Raw genomic sequence first — 22745 nt, 5'->3', positions numbered from 1 at the left:
ATAACCTGTAATGAACAGTACTAAATAATTGTGATGAATTGTATATACATAACAATAAGCAATATATATTAGCAACTACAATTATATTTCCACACGTGACAAGATTTTGTTTTCTTTTAGGGCTATGTCATTCCTGGGAATGAGCCTGTGCCTGGCCCTGATGTTTATATGCTCTTGGTACTATGCCATTGTGGCCATGGTAATAGCTGGACTTATCTACAAGTATATTGAATTCAATGGGTAAGTAACTGTACTTCTTTTGTAACAACAATTTGTAGAATGACACTCACTGCCATGTCCTTGCATCACAGTCCAGCCAGTCATACCCTGCTGGTGATAATTCTACTCTGTGCAAAATGTTACCACTAAATTACACAATACAAGTGCTCGAGCTTGGGTTCAGGCTGGTTCTTTGCTGGCTGAGCCATTGAGGTTGCAAGAGAGAGACAGTAGTTAACTCAGAAAAGGCAAGAGATGAAAATCTGTTAAAAAGTAGAAAATACTGGAAGAAATACAGTAATTACACAGCATATGAGGAAAAGAACAAATAAGTCTTTGAAAGGAGAATAACTGAGCTGGCTCTGTATTTAATAAATTAGCAAATATAAAGTCATTTTTTATCATTTAATGACCTATTTCTTTGTTTAAGCAAAAGTGAATTTAGACCATTGGTCTTTCCTCCATTTTCATTATACCAGCCTACTATAGACTCTCAAATATTCTAGCAGCCACAATTGGAGGAAATGCCGCTCTGACAGATATCTGCCAACAGTAATAGCTGGGGGTCAAATGTATGAATTTCAAAACTAGTTCATCTTGAATTGTTTCCAGATTTCACCCTGGTAGAAATTTGCTGAATCAGCGACCCTTGGATTTTCTACATCCCCCACCCCAACCTCACTATCCGCTCCAGTTAATGCATAGTTTGGAGATCTTGCTGAGACCAACCTGTGAGCTTTGTATAGTACCACTCAATAGATTGACATGTGACTCTGGCAGATAGATATACAAAGAAGAAGAATGGAAGATGCATTTCACCAAAAGGAAATAATTTCATTTATGGACAGATCATTCAGTTTCTGGTTGCTGGTCCTAGAAATGGTGGGAGACAATTTGTGATTTAGTTGTTAGGTAGAACACAGAAAGTTCCCCCTAAGAGCAAATGAAAGAGATTGTAAGTGTGTGTGAATCTGTCTGCTTGTATGTTTGTGACTACAGTACCTTTCATAACCCTGTGATTTAGGGACAAGCCAAGATCATTTTATTCAGTCTCCGGGAGCATTGAAACTGATTCATACATTAAAACTGAAAATCTGATATCTTACTTCAATAGCAGGCATAGCTCAAGAACATGGGACCTTGAACTGAGCTAAACTACCAGCAAAATAGATCATTTGAGAAACCTGAATGGCAAAAGAGTCATGAAGTTACCAACATTTGACAATGGCGTTCCAAAGAGCTGAAAAGGATCAAAAGAAAAAACTTTGAGAGTTTAGAAAACTAATCACATTTATTTTTAAATTACCCTGAAGGAGCAGGAAACAATGACCAGTAATCCAATAAAACCACTCTATACAAACTGATGAGATTTGTTTGATTGACATCAGAATGATGAAGAATATTAAAACAATGAAATCAATTCTTATGGCATCTAACCTCAAGAAGAATTTCAATTTTGGTTTGTTCATAGAGTAATCAATGTACATTTTGTGGAAAATATTATTGCAAATGTGCGACTGACCAATTATTGTTGATCAGTAATCTGTAATTTATAAAGATCACGCATATACTATTAAACACTAGAATGTTTCACTGATCTTTATTTTCTTCCTGAAGAGCTGAGAAAGAATGGGGTGATGGAATCCGTGGCGTGTCTCTCAGTGCGGCCCGCTACGCTCTACTCCGGCTTGAAGAAGGTCCTCCGCACACCAAGAACTGGAGGCAAGTTACCAAACTAAGCTCTTAACCTTCAAAATCAAAACGGTATCTTGGAAGCCTCTGCATATTTGTTGACATTTCATAATTGTTAGTGGCAAAAGACCAGGTCAACAAACCTGCCAGGGACTATCTGATTTCAAAGGGTCTATGTTCTACCTATGGTGCAAACATCTGTTCCACAAACTCAGACCTGTGTTTGCTCGGTTAAAATGGTCAGATACAGATATGTTTCTACTGCCCCACAACTCCAGAGACTCAAGTTCAATCCTGGTCTCTGCTGCTGTCTATTTGGAGTTTGCATATTCCTCTAGATTATACAATGGATCTTTCCTCCAAGCGCTCTAGTTTTCTCCCACATCTCAAGATAAGTTGATTAATTGGCCACTGCAAATTGCCAAGTGTGTAGGTGAGTGATAGAATCCAGAGGGGGGTGATGGGAATGAGGAGAGAATAAAATGGGTTAGGTAGTATTAGTGTAAGTGGGTTTTTGATGGCAACACTGAGTAAGAGATCTGAAGGGCCTATTTTTATGTTGACTCTCTCTGCGACTTTATGATATTAACCTACTCCTCTCCCACAAAAACATTAATAATGAAGGTTGTGTTACTTATATTATAAATTTATTTTAAATGTATGATCAGATAGGTTATGTTTTTTCTTACATGTTGAGTTGACTAAGTAATTTGCTTTGTCGTTAGGCCCCAACTTCTTGTGCTTGTAAAGGTGGACCAAGATCAGAATGTCAAACATCCACAACTTCTGGCATTCACCTGCCAGCTGAAGGCTGGGAAAGGACTCACTATTGTGGGCTCTGTGTTACAGGGCAGCTTCCTGGAAAATCACACCCAGGCCCAACGGGCTGAGGAGGTAATCACTCATATACTTTTGCAAGTTTGCTTCAATTGATGTGTGTGGGCTGATAGAATAAGGTCATTCTTTGGAAAAAGTTAATTGAGAGTTTGCAGCCTGGTACTCCAAGGTACACGTATAAAAACATTATACGGCGTGTATCAGTTTATATTTACCACGTGAATTGACACTTGACTCATAATATGCTTAGGGTGCAAAATAATACACTTGAAATTGATAGCAGTCAATATTCCATGCACCCAAAGAATTTCGGAAATAGAGTAGAATTCAAGTCATTACCACATAAAATATTAGGTACTATTTATTGGTAAAGCTGTTGGCAAAAAATACTTTCTTGAAGTTAGGAACATTTCCATTTGGGTGATAATTCATAATTTTCAAAATGACCTGCTAAAATCAATAACGTATAAACATATCTTACCATTTTTAACAGTAATTATTTTGTACATCAAGCTGAAGCATGGTGTTCCTTGGAAGAGATTTCTTCCAAGCACATTCCAACTAAACACCTCTCTAACATCGTAACCCTTGCATTACCTCTCTCTCCAACCCTCCCCACCCCAGTCCTCTTGCTAATTTCACAGTTTGTATTCCTTCATTATCGCTTCATCCCAGCCAACATTGGACTATTGTGGGCTTCACCTTTCCTGAGTCATCAATGCAGGCTCTGCTTTGTTCTGTACCTCTCCATACCTCCAGTGTCCCCTTCTCTGATTCTCAGTCCCATAAAAGTCACCTATTTTCTCCAGAGATGCTGCCAGACCCGCTGAGTTACTCCAGCATTTTGCGTCTACCTTCAGTGTGAACCAGCATCTGCAGTTTCTTCTTACACTATCGCCTAGCAGTATGTCTCAACCACAGAGTTTGAAGAGCACCTGGTCAACACTGATTTGGTTGGCTGTATTCTCTACATCTCATTGACCCAGCTGTACTGTGCAACACCATACTTTTTCATTCAATGTGAGCTCACTAATTCAGTGCCAAAGGTGAATAGGAGGGTTACCTGATGTTCGGAACTGAAAGAGTCTTATACCAGTTTCTATGACTTGAAATTTATGGCCCAGCTTTTGCTGTGACTGATGGCGTGACTGCAAGAACAGGCCTTTAAATAAATCAAAAACTCATGACTCTGCTAAAAATGAAAGCAATAAACTGCAGTTACTAGAAACCAAAACATTTTTTAAAATCCAGAAACACTTAGCATTATTCTAATAGAAAGTGAGAGAAAACAGTGACTGATTCTCACTCAATAGAGGGTGTGCGGCCTGTGACTGTTTCCAACCTTCATGTGCCTGTTTTTGTACTGAAGTATTCAGGCTCCTACTCCTTTTAATGGCATCTTATCATCCAAGCCAAGCATTATTCTTACTTCAAAGTATGATTTGTATGCTTTTTTCCCTGACGGGCCATGTGAATTATGCACCGTCTTTGCAGCAGTTCACTGATTGAGGAGAGATGGGAATCAGTTGGCTCCTGTGCTGAATTGGCTGACAGGACAATCTTGGGACGAGAGAGTTTAAGTTCAAGTTCAAGTTACATTTATTGTCACATGCACCAATTGGTACATTGAGATTTGAGTTACCATACAGCCGTACGAATAAAAAAGAACGCAATTCACGCTAGAGTTTAACATAAACATCCCCCCACAGTGGAATCACCATTTCCCACTGTGAGGGAAGGCAATAAAGTTCAGTCATCTTCCTCATTGTTCACCCGTGGTCGGGGCCTTTGAGCCCTCCGCAGTCGCCGCTACGGGCGGCCCGATGTTCAGGCCCTCTCGCCAGGATGATCGGAACTCCGACATCAGAACAGAAGAACACACTCAGTGGCTTGGAGTTTCCGAATCGGCCACTTCCTACCGGAGACCGCGGCTCCCGAAGTCCATAGGCTGAGATGGACGCAGATTCAACGCTTGCGACCCCCAGCAAAAGATCTCAGGACTCCGCGATGTTAAAGTCAGTGCCGCCCGTGGCTAGAAGCTCCGCAAACCACAGCTCCACGGTGTTAATCAGCATCGAACACTCTGGAGCTCCAACACGGCGATCCCCGGTAAGGCATCGCCCACTCCACAATGGAATCCAGTGTTGCGCCTCGGCTGAAGCTCTGGCCTGTCTCCGGCAGGAAAGGCCACGACAATCCAGATGATAGGCCGCGAGGGTGGAGGCGAAGATGCAACTCGGAGAAACACGCATCCTCGACCAAGTAGTGACTGGGAAATGGTTTCATCTCTTCCCCTCCCACCCACCACATAAAAAAGACAAAGAAACCTCCAAATACATTAGACAGACTAAAAACATTTAGACAGACTAAAAACAACAAAAAGGGTGAAAGGACGGACAAACCGCTGGCGAGGCTGCCGCGCGCGTTGCCACCCGATGACGATGACCCGAGGAAGGTGATCCTGGGCTGGAGTTTTTTCCAAGGCCCAGAAATAACTGCCGGCTTTTTCTAGATCATTAAAATAAGAAATAAAAACTTCCTGCGTTGGAAAGAACTGCAGATGCTGGATTAAATCAAAGGTAGACACAAAATGCTGAGTAACTCAGTGGGACAGGCAGCATCTCTGGAGAGAAGAGAAAGAGGTAGAGAAAGAGAAAGAGGAAGTGGAAGAGGAAGAAGAGGAAGAGGAAGTGGAAGAGGAAGAGGAAGAGGAAGAGGAATAGAAGAGAAGAAATAAAAACTTCCTGCAACAATCCCTAAGCAGTTTCCATAGCTCCGTTGGAACATTTGGTTAGCCCATTCTGTGCTCTTGACAATGGCAAGAGGCTTACCTTCCAGCCATTTGGATCTGAATTGTGCAATGAAAAACTTAAAACTGGCTTCCTGAGAATCTGGAAACATAGAAACATAGAAACATAGAAAATAAGTGCAGGAGTAGGCCATTCGGCCCTTCAAGCCTGCACCGCCATTCAATATGATCATTGCTGATCATCCAACTCAGTATCCAGTACCTGCCTTCTCTCCATACCCCCTGATCCCTTTAGCCACAAGGGCAAAATCCCCCTCTTAAATATAGCCAATGAACTGGCCCCAACTACTTTCTGTGGCAGAGAATTCCAGAGATTCACCACTCTCTGTGTGAAAAATGTTTTTCTCATCTGGGTCCTAAAAGATTTCCCCCTTATCCTTAAACTGTGACACTAATTTCCATATTTACAGTATCCAGGCTTTCAGTCAGAAAGACGGCCGTCCACTTCATAGAATCGCCTGAACATTGCATCTGGTGGACCCTGATCTGTCGTTTTTAGGCAAAGTTGTAGTGGGGTGTTGCTGCCAGGTCTGGGTGTCATATTTTCCAAATGTACAGCAGAAACACTGGTGGTATCTCTACTCCAATTTCCAGTCTAAAATATTAAATAGTTGCCGGGCATCAGCCATTTCCTAAGCTGAAATCAATTCTGTTAGCTAAATCTAGGAGCATACTTTAAGCATGCTCTTCAGGCTGAAGATGGCAATGAACATAAATATACATACAAAAATGAAATTCTAATATCCATTGAATTCATGTTTTCCATTTTTTTCTGGAATTATCTCTTTTGATCGAGTTAAATCATTATTTGTCAGCAGATGTTAATTGAACTACAACTGAGCTATGCATTCTAATGGTCCTTGGTTTCAATAGTGTGCAGTTAAACCTCATTAATTTTTAATGTTTCCCTCTGTATTCCAGCAAGAATTATCTGTCTTCAGTCGAGTTAATCTGGTAAAGCCATACCAAAAAACAAACCCAATCTTTGCCTGTGATGTGAGGCCCAGAATAGAACAACTTTAGTTATTGGCTCTTGTATGCACCTGAGCAAGTAATTATTTTGTTCCAGATCGTGTCTGACAGATTCATACTGACAGACTTCCATTGAAAGGAAAAAAATGATTCATAAAGGATTTCTTTCCTGTGTGATCTTTCTTGTGAAATGCCTTGGGATAGTGAGGCTGGAGGGAAGTTTGTTCCCTACTTTTCTTTACACAGGCCTACAAGGATTTTCCTTAATTATGCTGAATTATTGATTGCTTGTGTTTCCCTGTTCCCAAACACGAGCATGGTTTCTCTTTTCAAACATACTTTGTTGTCCTAAATGTTCTTGTAACTCGAACTGTGTTATAATTACCACAGACATGTAGAAGGGACACTTTTGAAGTTCCAAATAATGTTTTTTATCAAATTATAATTTCAAAAGAAATGGTACTCTGCCCCAATCCATCATGCAATCAGTCTTCCACTAACTACAATTAGCAATGATAAACAACTATTCAGAATTGCAAACTGAAATATTGTGATAGATTCTCCAAGTAAACCAAACTTATGGCCCTATCCTTTCAGCCAGGATTGCTTACATAGAAACATAGAAACATAGAAAATAGGTGCAGGAGTAGGCCATTCGGCCCTTCGAGCCTGCACCGCCATTCAATACGATCATGGTTGATCATCCACCTCATTATCCTGTACCTGCCTTCTCTCCATACCCCCTGTGATCCTTTAGTCACAAGGGCCACATCTAACTCCCTCTTAAATATAAGCCAATGAACTGGCCTCAACTACCTTCTGTGGCAGAGATTCCACATCATTTTTCACAGAGATTCACCACTCTCTGTGTGAAAAATGTTTTTCTCATCTCGGTCCTAAAAGACTTCCCTCTTATCCTTAAACTGTGACCCCTTGTTCTGGACTTCTCCAACATCGGGAACAATCTTCTTGCATCTAGCCTGTCCAACCCCTTAAGAATTTTGTACGTTCCTATAAGATCCCCCCTCATTCTTCTAAATTCTAGCGAGTACAAGCCGAGTCTATCCAGTCTTTCTTCATATGAAAGTCCCGCCATCCCAGGAATCAGTCTGGTGAAACTTCTCTGTACTCCCTCTATGGCAAGAATGTATTTCCTCAGATTACAAATTCTTTGACTTCATCATCATAATATATGACAGCAGCCCAAAATATTAATTGCATTCTGCACTGTAAAGAATGTTAAATTTTCAGAATTTTAAACTACTTGGATTAACCCAATAGTAAATAAACTCATAATATTAAAAGTCGATAGTCGCTGTAATTTAATTGGATGATAATTAGAGAGCAAACATCAAAGATATATGATTTAAAAAAGCCTAGATTAACCACTTCGATAACAGATTCTAAACAGCTTGTTCAGTGGAGCCCAGACTGTTACTGAATTTAGAAACTATTGTGTATGGCGTTCTTCAGCCTTTACAGTATAGTCAGAGTCATAGAGTCATTCAGCATGGAAACAGGCTCTTTGGCCCAACTTGCGCATGCTGACCAAGTTGCCTCATCTACACTACCTGCATTTGACCCATATCCTTCTAAACATTTCCTATCCATGTACCTGTCCAAATGTATTTTAAATGTAGTAATAGTATCTGCCTCCACAACAACCCCTGGCAGCTCATACCATATGCACACCTACTTTTGCATGACAAAGTTGCCCTCAGGTCCTTATTAAATCTTTCTCGCTCACCCTAAATCTATGTCCTCTGGTTCTTAATTCCCACACTCTGGCTAAAAGGCTCTGTGCATTAATGTATTCCCCTCATGATATTATACACATGTATAAGTTAACCCCTCATCCTACTGTACTCTAAGGAATAAAGTCCTGGCCTTCTCAACAACTCCTTATAGCTCAGGCCCTTGATTTCTGGCAACATCCTTATAAATCTTCTCTGGATCCTATCCAACTTAACAAAATTTTTCCGATAAAACCAAGATCAAAACTGAACATAATACTCCAAATGTGGCCTCCCCAGTGTCTTACACAACTGTAACATAAGAACCCAACCTTTTGTATTAAGTACCATAAATTTCGAAGGCCAATGTGCCAAAAGCCTTCTTGACCACCCTTCTTGACATCACTTTCAAGGAACCATGCACCTGCACTCCTAGATCTCTATTCTGCAGCACTTCCCAGAGCCTGCCATTCATTGTGAAGATCCAGCCATCGTTTGATTTCCCAAAAGGCAACATCCCACTGTATAAAACTCCATTAATCATGCCTCAGCCCACCTGCCCAACTGATTGAAATCCTGCTGCAATTTTTGATAACCATCTTCACTATATGATGCACCCCACTTTTGTGTCATCTGCAAACTAACTGATCATGCCTTGTAAATTTTCATCAAAATTGTTTTCTCACCATGTCCTTGGGATGAATGCATCGGCATTTTTCCGAACTGCATTTCTGGTCTACTTGATGTTGTACTTCTGTGCATGAAAAATCTGTTTGTCACCCATTCATTTTAGCTGCCTCTTTTGACCTTACCAAAAGGCAGATCAAAAATAACAGCTCCTTGAAGATGTTGTGAGAAACAATTCAGAATTTTAATAACAAAACTTTTGCAATATTTTAATGGAAAACAGATCCCAGTTTAAAAAAAAATCAATTTCTGATTAAAATTTGAACAACAAACTCTAAACGTTTCTCATCTCAGATTGTCTGACACAACATTTTGAAAATTGAATGACTGGCAGCAATAGATTAATTTTGACTCACAACTTTTGCCGGCAGAAAAATATAATTAGAACGAGATTGTTTTCTGAAGAGATAACTATCACACAAGATAATTGTCATTGTAAATGTGATTTACGGTTGATTTATACAGGTAGTTTGCTCCTAGGTGTTATCCTATGTTATCCTATGCTCTTGTCTTCGATGCTGGATCAAAATAAAGAGGCGGCCTCTACTCCTATCCAATGTAATTGGTGGGTTTTAGATTGCAGTTTCCACATTCTGGCTTTTCACATAACTCATTGGATGCAATCAAGCTGGGAATCTTTGGAGTTAATTGAAGTGATGTCAAGAAAATAAAGTACTGTCACTACATATCACTTTATTACCACCAAATATATTGGCCACCTAGTGCTAATCATTGTTCATTGTTGTGAGTATCAATGACACACAATCATAAGCGAGCTATTAATTTTGTTCAAATCAATGCTGGCACAAGAATAGCAGCTGATTTCAGGTAGAGTCTCGTATTTGAGGGTAGCTTTAATCAGTCACTAGCATTATAACTGTATTGAGATTTGACCAGCTACAAGATGCAAAAGCAAACTATTCACCTCCGCATGTGCAGCAGTGACTGTCTTATTACTAACCTGGGGCTACCAATTTGATTTTGAAGAAATGATTCATATGCATAACAAATGTCAAGTTTAGTAAGCTAGTTATGATCAGCATGAGGGATAAATATAGCGTGTAGCTCCATATCACGGATGTGCTGCAGTGTGGTGCTGCCTGCTTACATATGAAGATAGCACTGCAAAGGTTACAGATGGTTGTCGTTCTGACCAGTGAACAGATGCAGAATTTATCTGCGGTCAGCAATGTTTCCTCAGCTGTCACAGCTAGCCCAATTTACTCCCAAAGGACTTCACCAGGGGGTGTTTTGTATGTTTGTGTTAAAGCCAATGGTCACATACGTTTTATTCTAGCAACATTGCTACCCAGCCCTGCAAACTACCACCTTCAAAGATTTATCTAACTAAACTCCCAGGTGCGTCTGGTATTTCACCTTAGATTTGACAGAGATGATATAACCACACAATGGCACAGCTGCGCAAAGGTTCAACCCTGACCACTGGTGCTGCCTGTGTGGGTTTATATGTTCTCTCTATGACCATATGAGGTTCCACTGGATACTCTGGTTTCCACCCACATCACAAATTCCATGCAGATTGTGAGATTAACCGGGCACTGTGAAATTGCCCCGTGAACGCTGGTGATCTATTTGATGGAAATATGGGGAAAGTTAGTGGAGCCCTGGAATTACTCAGAGAGCTGCCATTGACTGAAAGATCTCCTTCTATGCTGTAAGAAAATATATAGAGGAAACAATTGTTTTTAACCTATTTCTACACCAAATAGTCAACAGTACTTTGCATAAACAATTGAAGCACAGTATTCTATTTGTGCAGGCATAGTGTGTTTAAGCTATTTGGCAAATTAATCTTAATCATCCAGTAAATTTAATTTCAAAGCCTGACAGATTCTGAGATGTGAGTTATTGTCAAGGGTTTCTAAATATGAGAATAAATAGCTTTCACGCTTAAGTTTGAAATGCAAGTTTCAATGAAATGTTAGAACCATTTCCAGGTGATCTACCTCAAGGCCACCATTCATAGTGCTTTTTTTAGGGAATGTCATGTGAGATTAATGCTCCAAAGTTCATTTCATCTGAACGAGGTTGCTTCATTTTTGTGCTTGGCCTATTTCCAGAGAGATAAGCAGGGTGTTCTGTTAAAAAAGACATGCAAATGCCTTTATTTTAAAAATAGATCTAACTAACTTCAGCTGCTTCATCAATGCCAACCTTCCATTAGAAGGTTAGAAGGTTCACTAATGATTGCAGTGTCTTTGAATCCATTTGTAACTCCTCAGCAAATGGAGCAGCCTGTGCTTGCACTCAGCAAGACTGAGACACCATGGGCGAGGAAGTGGAAAGTAACAATCACACCTTAAAAGTGCCAGGCAATGTCCATCTCCAGCAAGAGAGTGCTGGGAGAACTCAACGGTCTAAGCAGCTAGTGCATGAGGATACCACCTCCTGCAGGTCTCTCTCCAAGTCCTTCACTGTCCTGATTTGGAAATATATCACTGGTCCTTCATCATCACTGGGTCCAAATCCTGGAACTCCATTCCCAACAGCACTGTGGGAACACCTTCACCAAAAATACCGCAATGGTTCAAGAGGGTGGCTCGTCCCTACTTCAGGATTAATAGGGATGGGCAACAAATGCTAGCCTTGCCAGTGATGCCCAGACCCTGAAAAATCAGTAACTTGAAAAACGCAGGTAAGAAGTTATGACCTCCAGAGGGTCTGAATGACCAGTCAGGATCTCCTTAGGATGAGTCAAGCAGGGGGAGTTGCACTTTAATTTCCAGAATCTGAAGCCTTGAACCACAGCACAAGATCTGAAGAAATCCCCTAGTGTCACAAGGTATGCCAAGGGAGCTTCACACATATACGCACGCACACACGCACCCACACTCTCACACACACATAGAGTTAATCACACCTGTCAAGAGGCCACAGAATGTGTTTCTGACATGGCTGGAGGAATAAACACTCCATTGATAGCAACTTGAAGCATCTCAAGAATAGCAGCATATCCCCAGGGAGTGGGCTGATGTCTTGAACAGAAGGAGGATGCTCATGAGCGGGCAGCTCTCTGTGAGCACAGTGGCTTCACCCATCAGTAATTCACAGATCTCCAGAAGTAAAGGAATACTGCATGAGAACAACGCGCTGTCCTGCATGATCATGAATGAACAATTCTCCTTCCGGCCAGAACAGAGACATGGCACACAGGAATACTCTTCCAGCCCCCTTTCCTCATCCTGAGCAGAGTGCTGCTTCCATGGGGGACCGTGTCTGCTGGCTGGGCAGTGTTAGAGTTCGGAGGTTGGTGCAATGGTGGACAGGCTGTCGGTGTGTCATGCACCAACATCTACCCATGAGTGGTTGCCGTGCACCCTGGTTCATAACAATCATTACCCCCCTCACCGAGACATCAATCCACCTCCCATCAGAGCATCTCAGGAAGCATTCACCCTCCTGTGCCATGCCATGCCATGCCAGACAGTAGTTTTTCAATTGGCCCTAGGTGGCAGTCTGAAGCTGGGGAAAGATCTCTCCACTATTTTTGATAATCAGCTTCATTATCTACGATACATACCACCCACATTAGTGTCTCTAAACAACCTCATCTGACACTACATTTTCAAAAAACCACTGGAGTAGTAGGTAGCAATGTTTGTTTCTGTTCCCTAGCACTATTTATGTTGAACCAAGAGTTTATATGTCTATAGTTTTATTTCACTTCATTTGATTTCTGATTTTTCCATCCCTCATTGCAGAGGTAAGATATTTCCAATTACATATAAAAACGACTAATAAGTTTTCTGCATTGTAAAAGATATATTATAAATATCATAAACTGCTTTTGCAAGAACAATCCCTGAAGATTTAATTGATTGAGGCAATTATTTTTTAATTGCTACTATTTTTTACATTGTTGCTGTCAAAGTGAGTTTTTACAAGAATTACTCACTGCTGAAGTGCAGAATGGGGAACTGAGAAACATGATCACCATCCCACAAGCATGTTGGACTGGTAACGAGAGCAATGAAGTATGTACTGCTTCAGATAACTGCTCAAATAGCAAAATCAGCAGATGCCAGAAATCTGAAATAAAACTAGAATGTGCTGAAAATACTCAGATGTTGAGTATTTGTCAAATGTTTGTTTTTATTTCCAATATTGCTCGGCATGAAAGATTCTGCCTGTGATATCACAAACCAAAGTACTTCAAGACTTTTGAAAAGTATAATTTAAGACCTTTGCAGTTAGATTTTTCAGGAATTTATAAACTGCTGCCGAATGAGTCAGTCATACAGCATGGAAATAGGTCTTTTGGCCCGATTGACAATGCTGACCAAGGTGCCCCATCTACAATAGTCCCATCTGCCTGTATTTCCCTTGAAATATAGAGGAAATATCCCTCTAAACCTTTCCGATCCATGTACCTGTCCAAATGTATATTAAATGTTGTTATAATACCTGCCTCAACTACCTCCTCTGTCAGCTAATTGCTTACACCCACCACCGTAGGTGTGACAAATGGTTCAAACTTGTCCAGGGAAAGAAGGAAAAGTTGTAAAGACCTGTTAATAAAGATTTCAAATCAATCCTCTGTATTGTTGATTAAACATGCTCTTTCCAGTTATTGCAGCCCACTCCATCAAGCAGTCACACAAATACTGATGTCTCTGACAATCTGTCCAAATTATTCTCTTTCACACTTTGCCCCATCTGCGTCTCTCTGGACAGGCGATTAAACGTCTCATGGAAGTGGAGAAGGTGAAGGGGTTCTGCCAGGCAGTCGTATCGTCCAACCTGCGCGATGGCATGTCCCACCTCATCCAGTCATGTGGTCTAGGAGGAATGCAGCACAACACTGTCCTGATGGGTTGGCCAAGAGCTTGGAGGCAATCTGATGATCCCAGAACGTGGAAAAATATAATTGGTATGTGTAACATTTAACAAAGAACGTTAAAGAGCTTTCCATTCAAGCTGAAGCGGTGACAAAATACATGTGTCTTTTGAAAATAGCACAGGAATTGCATTGAAAAATAATTAAAAGAAATTAGTAGAAATAGTTATTGCATTTTCTTTTATAATCCGATGTGAAGATTGCACTGAAAACTCGGGTTAATAGGGTTAGAGTTCAAAACCACTCACAATGAGTCAATATTTATACACAAATTCACTGGATTGTTTAATTTCTGCTCTCTCATGTCACCGTTCACACAATAGCTTTGTAGTCACAATGGTCACATTCAATAAGAGGGAGAAAAATGTGTAAAAAAGAATTATTTACCAGGAGATCTTAAGGAACCCCAAAAGAATGAAAATACCTGACGGAAGAAATGGGTCAGTAAAATATTGAAGTTTGGTATATAGTCTTTCTTGGAAATTGTCTGATATATAGTATTATTATATACCCCTACCCATTGGGTAGCATAACGTTGCATAAAGCTGCTAATTTGCCACTCCAAATACGTGTGTTCAATCCTAATTTAGATTGAAATCAGAACATGCTAACTTTGCCTTCATTTCACTTGCCTACTGTAGTCCTGGAATGACAATTACTTGACTAATGGAAATGTATCAACCTCACACTTGAGTTATCTACAACACCAGCAATCCTTTAAGAAGGGAATTTCTGATATCTGAAATTCATAAAGCTGCAGATGCTAAAACTTTGCAGTTGTCATACAGTGTCTGTGGAAAAGAGGAGCAAGGTTCAAGTTTTAGGCTGAAGAACCTTAGAACAGGTAAACAGAGAAAATAACTGAGTATCAAGCTGCGGGAAAATTAGGAGGAGGGATGGACAGGACAAAGGGAATATCTCTGATAAGGTGAGACTCTCTGTAAATGAGCTGTAAATTAGGTCATCAGACAGATGGATCAATGGGGACAGTAAGGAAGGGAAAACATGAAAGATAGGAAATGAGGAGTGGTGATAAAGACGTGTGAGAGCTGTGAAACGGAGGAATGCAGGATAAGGCCCACAGGGCGGTGGTGCTGGGGACAGAACAAAACTGAACCAATACCTGGTAGACAAAAACGCTGGAGAAACTCAGCGGGTCAGGCAGCATCAATGGAGCGAAGGATATTGATGCTGCCTCACCCAATGAGTTTCTCCAGCATTTTTGTCTACCTTCGGATACCTTCTACCTTTAGTCTACCTTCAGCATCTGCAGTTCCTTCTTAAACAATATCTCACCTGGATGATTTGGCCTCCTGCATTGTTATAATGAGGTCCAACGAGCTTTAGAAACAGCACCTATCATTAGTCTGGACCTATTGCAGTGTCTGGACTCAGTAGCAAATTCCTGATTTCTGCAGCCCTTTGTGAGGTAAACTGTTTCATTTTTAATTGAGGTTATTTTCTCTTGTTATTGATGAGTTCCCATTAAAATTTTCTTCTGAATAAGTTAATGATAATAATAATGTGCTTTCAAAAGATTCTGTGAATGCAGGAGTGAGAGATCCCAACAGTTAGAGCAACAACAAAACATTTTATACCCTCTCTTTTTGTAGAAGTGGTTCGAGAAACAACCGCAGGCCGCTTAGCCCTTCTGGTGGCTAAGAATATTGCAGCCTTCCCATCCAGTCAGGAGAGGTACTCTGAGGGTTATATCGATGTCTGGTGGATAGTCCATGATGGAGGAATGCTGATGCTGTTGCCGTTCCTTCTCAGGCAGCACAAGGTAAGGCGGAAATGTTATATTAATCCCTTTATCGTCCAACCATGTTGTTTGATTAGTTCTGCTCGACCAACAGTAGTACTGTTATAGGAAAGAAATGCAGATTCTGGTTTAAAACCGAAGATAGATAGAAGGAATGGGTGACGTTTTGGGTCGAGACTTTTCTTAACTGTTATCAAATTTTGTTCAAGAATTGACACCATCATCTCCCAGTACAGTAAATCTCACTGTGATTACGCATTATCATGGATTACCATGCCATTACCATGCATTACGCTGCATTACCATGGGACATTACCATAAGTACAGGAAAGTCAGTAAGGAAAACAGATACAGGATCACTGCAGCAGGACTGTAAAATAGGGCAGCAAATAAAGGAAATATAGGACAATATGTAGAGGACAGTGGGTACAGATATGTGTAGGTACAAGCAGCAATACAGACAGCTGCATGACTATACCATTGACAATAGGACAGAAAGTACAGGAAATACATAATTCTTAATACAGGACTACAGGGACAGAGCAGTTTTTTAAGTTTTGTGAACAATTTTATACAAACTCTGTGGAAACAATTGACGAAATCTAGAGAGGAGTGGTTTCTGAACTAATGTTAAATCCCTAACGAAATTATAAAAATCTCCGTGTTCTTGTGTCTGGTTTTCGAGGAGATACGTTTCACGTGCAAAATACGTGCACGTGCACACGTGCGCACACACACACACACACACACACACACACATAGTTTTAATAGATACTAGACCAAGTGCAGACCCGTTGGGTCTGTTCCCCCATATGATAGATAATTTTCTTGTATTTCGTTATGGCCTAAAGATTAATTGCTTTTAATTTATGCTCCCCCTTCCATACCCAGGTAAGAACATTCATCAGTGCACTTAAGAGAGTACAATCATTACTCATTGCAGGCAGAGTCTTAGTGTTTCAGGGGTAGCATGCCTATTCACCAGAAACAAAACATGAGATACATTCTTGATCAGTAAGGGTGTCAGGGGTATTGGGGAGAAGGCAGGAGAATGGGGTTGAGATGGAAAGGGAAATCAGTCATGATTAAATGGTAGAGTAGATTTGATGGGCAGAATGGCCTAATTCTGCTCCTATAACTTATGAACATTCTTTACAGACTTCAGTTTCATTCAGTGCACCACCATTGTGCCAACTGGCAGGCTGTGATCACACTTAGTGCAGTTTGCTAAATCAACAGCACAACACTATGGAGCACCATGACACTGAATTCACATTTCAGCTATCTACCTGCCCATTTCAGTTGAAAGGTCCATTGCAGGATCTGTCAAGAGAGCATGCCTCACATTCTCGAGAAGAGTCCCAATAATTCTTGCAAGCCTACCTGCACTGGAACATTCTATCCACCCTATCCTTCTCGTCTGTCTCCATCCAGACACCGGGATCCTCATAGAATGCAGCATATTATCATAGACCATCAATTGAATGAGCCAAATTAGCTGGAACTCAAAATGTCAATCAGTAGTGATCCCACTCCATTACAATCCAAAAGAAACCCAAGAATTGAGCACACCTCCCAAGAAATTGCATGGTCTTTCTTCCAGGACTTATGAGAAACCATCTTCTCATCTTATATGGCAAGATCCTTCCAAGTAATTTCAGAAATTTTAGGATGTAGCACTGTCTTTGAAGATTGAAGATTCTTTGAAGAAAAGGGTCACCCCAGGTCAATTCTGATGTGACAGGCATGGTGGATGCCATTTCAAGATCTCAGGGAAAGTAACATAACTTATTTGTAAAATTCATTGATAAATGTAAGGTTAATATCATTACAGCTCATTGTAAAGCTGTATTTGACAAGGCATTGCTGAGCCTGTTTCTGCCCTTTCATTGACTGATAGGTGTGGAAGAAGTGCAAGATGCGCATTTTTACAGTGGCCCAGATGGAAGATAATAGTATCCAGATGAAGAAGGACCTTACCGTATTCCTCTATCACCTGCGTATTGTAGCCGAAGTGGAAGTCGTAGAGATGGTATGAGACATCAGTGAAGTATGGAGATATGTGGATAAGTACATTTTGCTATCATTATTATCAGTGGACTAAAAGAAAGGATGAGCACTTTGGAATTCACAGTGGCCATATTCCGTCTGTGACAAATGGAATTTACCCTACTAGAGACCTCTTCTAGCAACAGGCACATATATAAAAAATAATTGCCAATTGTCACATGCCCAAGTGGAAGACATGTGTACATTTTAAATTCCCATGGAAAGAGATTTTCACTCTTTTTTAATGATCCACTCAGCACGACATTCTATTACAGCTGCATCATTGACCCAAAGAGAAGGAGGTTAACAAAATGCTGCGTCAGTAGTGTAGACATAGGTATCAAAGTTGACAGCTGGAAGAAGCAGACATCAGTTATCCATCAGTTTAATTTGTTTAAACTCGTCTTATCTCATGGGTAATTGGGCCCTCACCTACCCACAGCACCCCCAACTGTCCCCAACTCACTCTCAAGAACCTTTAACTGCATATCTATCTCTAATGCACCTCTGCAGACTCCCAAACCCCCACCACTCCTATCCCTGACACATCTCAACCCCAACTACCCATCCCTGCATTCCCCTCTTCTCTACTACTTCTGACATATTGATATTTTATTTATTCCAAAGTAATATGACCAGTTGAAGAAAGTTTCATTTTTATCTGACTCACCCCCTACAGCATGACAGTGACATCTCAGCTTATACTTATGAGCGAACACTGATGATGGAGCAGCGGTCCCAGATCCTGAAGGAAATGCAACTGACGAAGAATGAGAGAGAGCGTGAGGTACAGGATCAGTTATTTTGTCCCAAGTCATCTCTTCTTCCGGCTACTGGTTAAGTTTATAAAATCTTAAAATGTAGAACTTATTTAGTTGAAACTATTAACCCATTATCTTTTGTGAAATGGTATTAACCCATATGAATGCAGGACAAAGGACTAGCTGAGAGAAAATTGTGCCTGGGAAATGTACTGAACTGCACATCAGAAGTTTAGACCCTGGAATAACTGGGAATGCAACCGTGTTGATAATATTCATTTGTTATGCTACACAACATGCAAAGTTGCACAGATAACTGATGCTGCGTCAGGCTGAGTAGAAACAAGGAGTAGGTTTAAATGATGGATGGTTCAACCAGTGGTCTGGTAATAAGACTGGATTTCTCTCCCGTCTTTCTCAAGGCAGTAAAGAAAGCGAACGGCATGTTGGCCTTCATAACAAGAGGAGTTGAGTCTAGGAGCAAAGAGGTCCTTCTGCAATTGTACTGGGCCCTAGTGATACTACACTGAAGTATTGTGTGCAGTTTTGGTCTCCAAATTTGAGGAATGACATTCTTGCGATTGAGGGAGTACAGCATTAATTGCCGGATGGCGGGACTGTCATATGTTGATAGAATGGAGCGGAATGGCTTGTATATTCTGGAATTTAGAAGGATGAGAGGGAATCTTATTGAAACACATAAGATTATTAAGGGTTTGGACACGCTAGAGGCAGGAAACATGTTCCCAATGTTGGGAGAGTCCAGAGCCAGGGGCCACAGTTTAAGGATATGGGATAAGCCAAGGGATATGGGGAGAAGGCAGGAACGGGGTACTGTTTGTGAATGATCAGCCATGATTACAGTGAATGGCGGTGCTGGCTCGAATAGCCGAATGGCCTACTCCCGCACCTATTGTCTAAATGCTAAATGGGAAAGGAAGTTATTAAAGATGAGAAAATATTAATTATCTTAACAAAAAGCAAAATCAATCATTGAGACTCGATGATATCTCCCTGAACCTCTCACAGTCACTGAAGTAATTTCCTCAACAAAAGAAGCCAGAGTTCTTGAGGTAACTTACCCCACTGTTCACTTTCTCTGTTGCCCAGATTCAGAGCATCACCGATGAATCGCGTGGCTCCATTCGTCGTAAACATCCAGCGAAAGCCAAGCTGCGCATGGGATCTCAGGAGGAACAGGAGGGAAGTGTTGAAGAGAAGCCTGAGGAGGAGGTATTGTGATTGTAGCAAAGGATTGGTGATTCCAAATCTTATTCCAACCCCATTAATGAATGAGTCCAAGCTGAAGGATCTGTACAGATGGATGAAGAGTTGACTGAAAGTTATGCACCACTTTGGAACTGGAGTTTTGAAAGTTGATAAAGAACTCAAGAAATTAAGAACAGGGACTCACTGATCCATCAACCTTCCACAGATTACAGTGGGATGGATATCACAACTAAACACCCCCCTGCTCCCCCACCCATACCATTACTCCTTCTTCAGCAGGAAGCTGATGAGTCAGTGCAGGGGATTCCCTATTTGTTTTCTGCCAACTACAATGAAGGGAAAGGTTGGGCATAGATAATGCTGAGCCAATTGCCAAATGCCAGTTTTCTACAGGCGTCCAAAATAAAATCCCCTTTCCAGCTATTTTACAGCGCTATACTCACTTTGATTAAATGGTACAGGAAGGAACATGGTATATCTATATACAAATATTTTAGGCTAAGAGCCTTCTGTGTGTGTTCAGTGGTTAATCAGATTCCAGGCCACTACTCATGCTGCATATTCCTATTATATTCTCTCTTTCTCCACACTCCAGGTTCAGTTGATTCTTGACAAAACGGCTTCCACTCAGTCAATAGCTTCTCAGTCACCTGCAGATGAGGTGAGCACACCTGGAGAGAAAGTTCACATGACCTGGACAAAAGATAAGTTAACAGGAGATAAGAGCAAAAACAAAGGACCTGTTACACCAGAAGAAATCCGGGATCTCTTCAGTATGAAACCGTAAGTATATTTAATCTGAAATGGTTCACACAATGGAGAAGCTGGGAAGTTATATAACTAAACCTTATTCGCATTGTAGTGAATAAAATTAGATTAATATGTAGGTTCCTGTGTGAATATTAGAACTTTGCTTGATTTTAAGCTTCTTAAAGCTGCAAGAGTGTTTTTTTTTTTAATTGATGGCTATGTCAGAATCATTGACAATTTTAATTTCTTTTTTTCTCTCACTTTCTTTATGCTACCAGTGAGTGGGAGAATCTGTAAGTCAAATTTATTGCTTTTCCATCTTATTTCTTCTTCATCCATTGGTAGATTTATGTGCTTTGTTTACATGGCATTTACAGTTCCACTGCCCATGGACATAGCTGATATTTTAACATTACAAAGTTAACGAGGCCACAATGCTGGCTGTTGTTTATGTCAATCAGTGTTCTCTTGATTAAGTGATTGGCAAGAAAACAACAGGTAACAAAAACTGCAGAGTATGATATTCTGGGGTATATAAACAGTTTTTAAGAAAATCGTAATGCTGCTTGATAATTTTACAGTATTAGATGGTCCACAAATGAACTGGGCTGATGCTATTAATTGTTGAGTTGAGTGTTGTATATTTACTGTGACCACACAATTTTTTTTTTTTAAAAGACCTGCTCCTTCACAAAGTAATGGTATTAAAATACAGCTCTCTTAGCACCACCAGCTACTCCTAAGGTTTAGCACTCACTTTCAATGTCTCATTCTACACAAGCATTTATTCATTTGTAGTGCAAAGGATGATAATTTTCTCTGTTAATCAGAAATCAGTCAAATGTTCGGCGGATGCACACAGCAGTGAAACTGAATGAAGCCATTGTGAAGAAGTCGCAAGAAGCAAAGCTGGTCCTCCTGAACATGCCTGGACCTCCTAAAAATCGGAACGGAGATGAAAACTGTATCCTTATCTCTCCCTCAGCCCACTGGCTCCACCTCTTCCTTTTAGGACCGAGATGAGAAAAACATTTTTCACACAGAGAGTGGTGAATATGTGGAATTCTCTGCCACAGAATGTAGTTGAGGCCAGTTCATTGGCTATATTTAAGAGGGAGCTAGATGTGGCTCTTGTGGCTAAAGGGATCAGGGGATATGGAGAGAAGGCAGGTACAGGATACTGAGTTGGATGATCAGCCATGATCATATTGAATGGCGGTGCAGGCTCGAAGGGCCGAATGGCCTACTCCTGCACTTATTTTCTATGTTTCTATGGTCTGAAACGTTGCCTATTTCCTTCTCGCCATAGATGCTGCCTCACCCGCTGAGTTTCTCCAGCACTTTTGTCAAACTCCTTATCTCAGTAGTTGGGATCATAGTGAAGTAACCAAGTTATGTCTTTATTTTAGGTATAAATAATTCCAATTGGAAAGCAGCATCTGAGGTGGGAGGATTATTTTACTTCAAAGTCTGAATACATTTGGTTTAATTTCATTATTTCTGTCAAGGTCCTGAATTCTTCTCTCCATCATGTCACAATAGGGAATTATGGAAGAAGAGTGAGCCAGAGTTAGTAGGTATCTGAGCTGTTGAGAATTCTCTTCTCAACAGCTCAGATACCTACTAACTCTGGCTCACTCTTCTTCCAGAGAGGCAGAGAGAAAAACAGTTGTCAAGTGAAAAGCAATAGGTGATTGGAAAGTATACATAAAGGAAGTGAAGCAGATGTAATATACAAAGTGCACATGTTAAAAGAACTTAAATGTCAACATAATTACTGCAGAACTTGGGAAATCAGAGCATGGGATATCATCATACTATTGAGCACAGCATGTCTCAATTTGATTAACTACTATTCCTAATTTGTTTCACCTTCATGGTCCTCCCTCCTCAGAGTATCAGCCTTGCCCTTCCTGTCAAGTTCACCACTCCTCCTCCTGAACAGGGTCATCACAGTAACAGAGCTGGTAGACCTGCTGCCTCACAGCGCCAGGGACCCAGGGTTTGATTCTGACCTCAGATGCTGTCTGTGTGGAGAATGCCCATTCTCCTCGTGACCGCGTGGGGTTCCACCTGGTGTTCTACTTTCCTCCCACATTACAAAGGCATGCAGATATATTTATTAATTGGCCTCTGTAAATTGCCCCGAGTGTCGGGAATGGATGAGAAAGTGGGATAACGAAGATATAGTGTGAATGGGTGATCAGTAGTTGGTGTGGACTCGGTGGGCCAAAGGGTTGTTTCCATGTTGCATCTCTAAACTAAATTACACAAGGTCCTGACATCACACAGCCACATCTGTTTAACCACTGTCACCCTCTCCCATCTCAACCCCGTTTGCCCTCAGAAAATATTTCAGTTTGCAACAGTGAGCCTAAAACCTAAA

At 40.8% G+C, this 22745-nt stretch overlaps 1 protein-coding gene across 2 annotated transcripts in view; it reads left to right on the top strand.

The window, feature by feature from the left end:
* Window positions 1-22745, top strand: part of LOC129707390 (solute carrier family 12 member 5-like) — a 568649-nt gene that overhangs the window by 536307 nt on the left and 9597 nt on the right. For both annotated transcript variants that reach the window (XM_055652387.1, XM_055652388.1), the window contains exons 15-25: window positions 121-240; window positions 1837-1941; window positions 2637-2805; window positions 13645-13840; window positions 15421-15590; window positions 17470-17601; window positions 18298-18405; window positions 19490-19612; window positions 20205-20392; window positions 20638-20652; window positions 21190-21323. In XM_055652387.1, the coding sequence (XP_055508362.1) occupies window positions 121-240; window positions 1837-1941; window positions 2637-2805; window positions 13645-13840; window positions 15421-15590; window positions 17470-17601; window positions 18298-18405; window positions 19490-19612; window positions 20205-20392; window positions 20638-20652; window positions 21190-21323 (1460 nt within the window). The remainder of the gene's footprint in view (window positions 1-120; window positions 241-1836; window positions 1942-2636; window positions 2806-13644; window positions 13841-15420; window positions 15591-17469; window positions 17602-18297; window positions 18406-19489; window positions 19613-20204; window positions 20393-20637; window positions 20653-21189; window positions 21324-22745) is intronic.

The sequence above is a fragment of the Leucoraja erinacea genome, chromosome 21 (assembly GCF_028641065.1).
Source record: "Leucoraja erinacea ecotype New England chromosome 21, Leri_hhj_1, whole genome shotgun sequence".
NCBI classification, from domain to species: Eukaryota; Metazoa; Chordata; class Chondrichthyes; order Rajiformes; family Rajidae; genus Leucoraja; species Leucoraja erinaceus.
The sequence above is the reverse complement of the archived record's forward strand: the minus strand, read 5'-3'. Positions and strand labels throughout refer to the sequence as shown.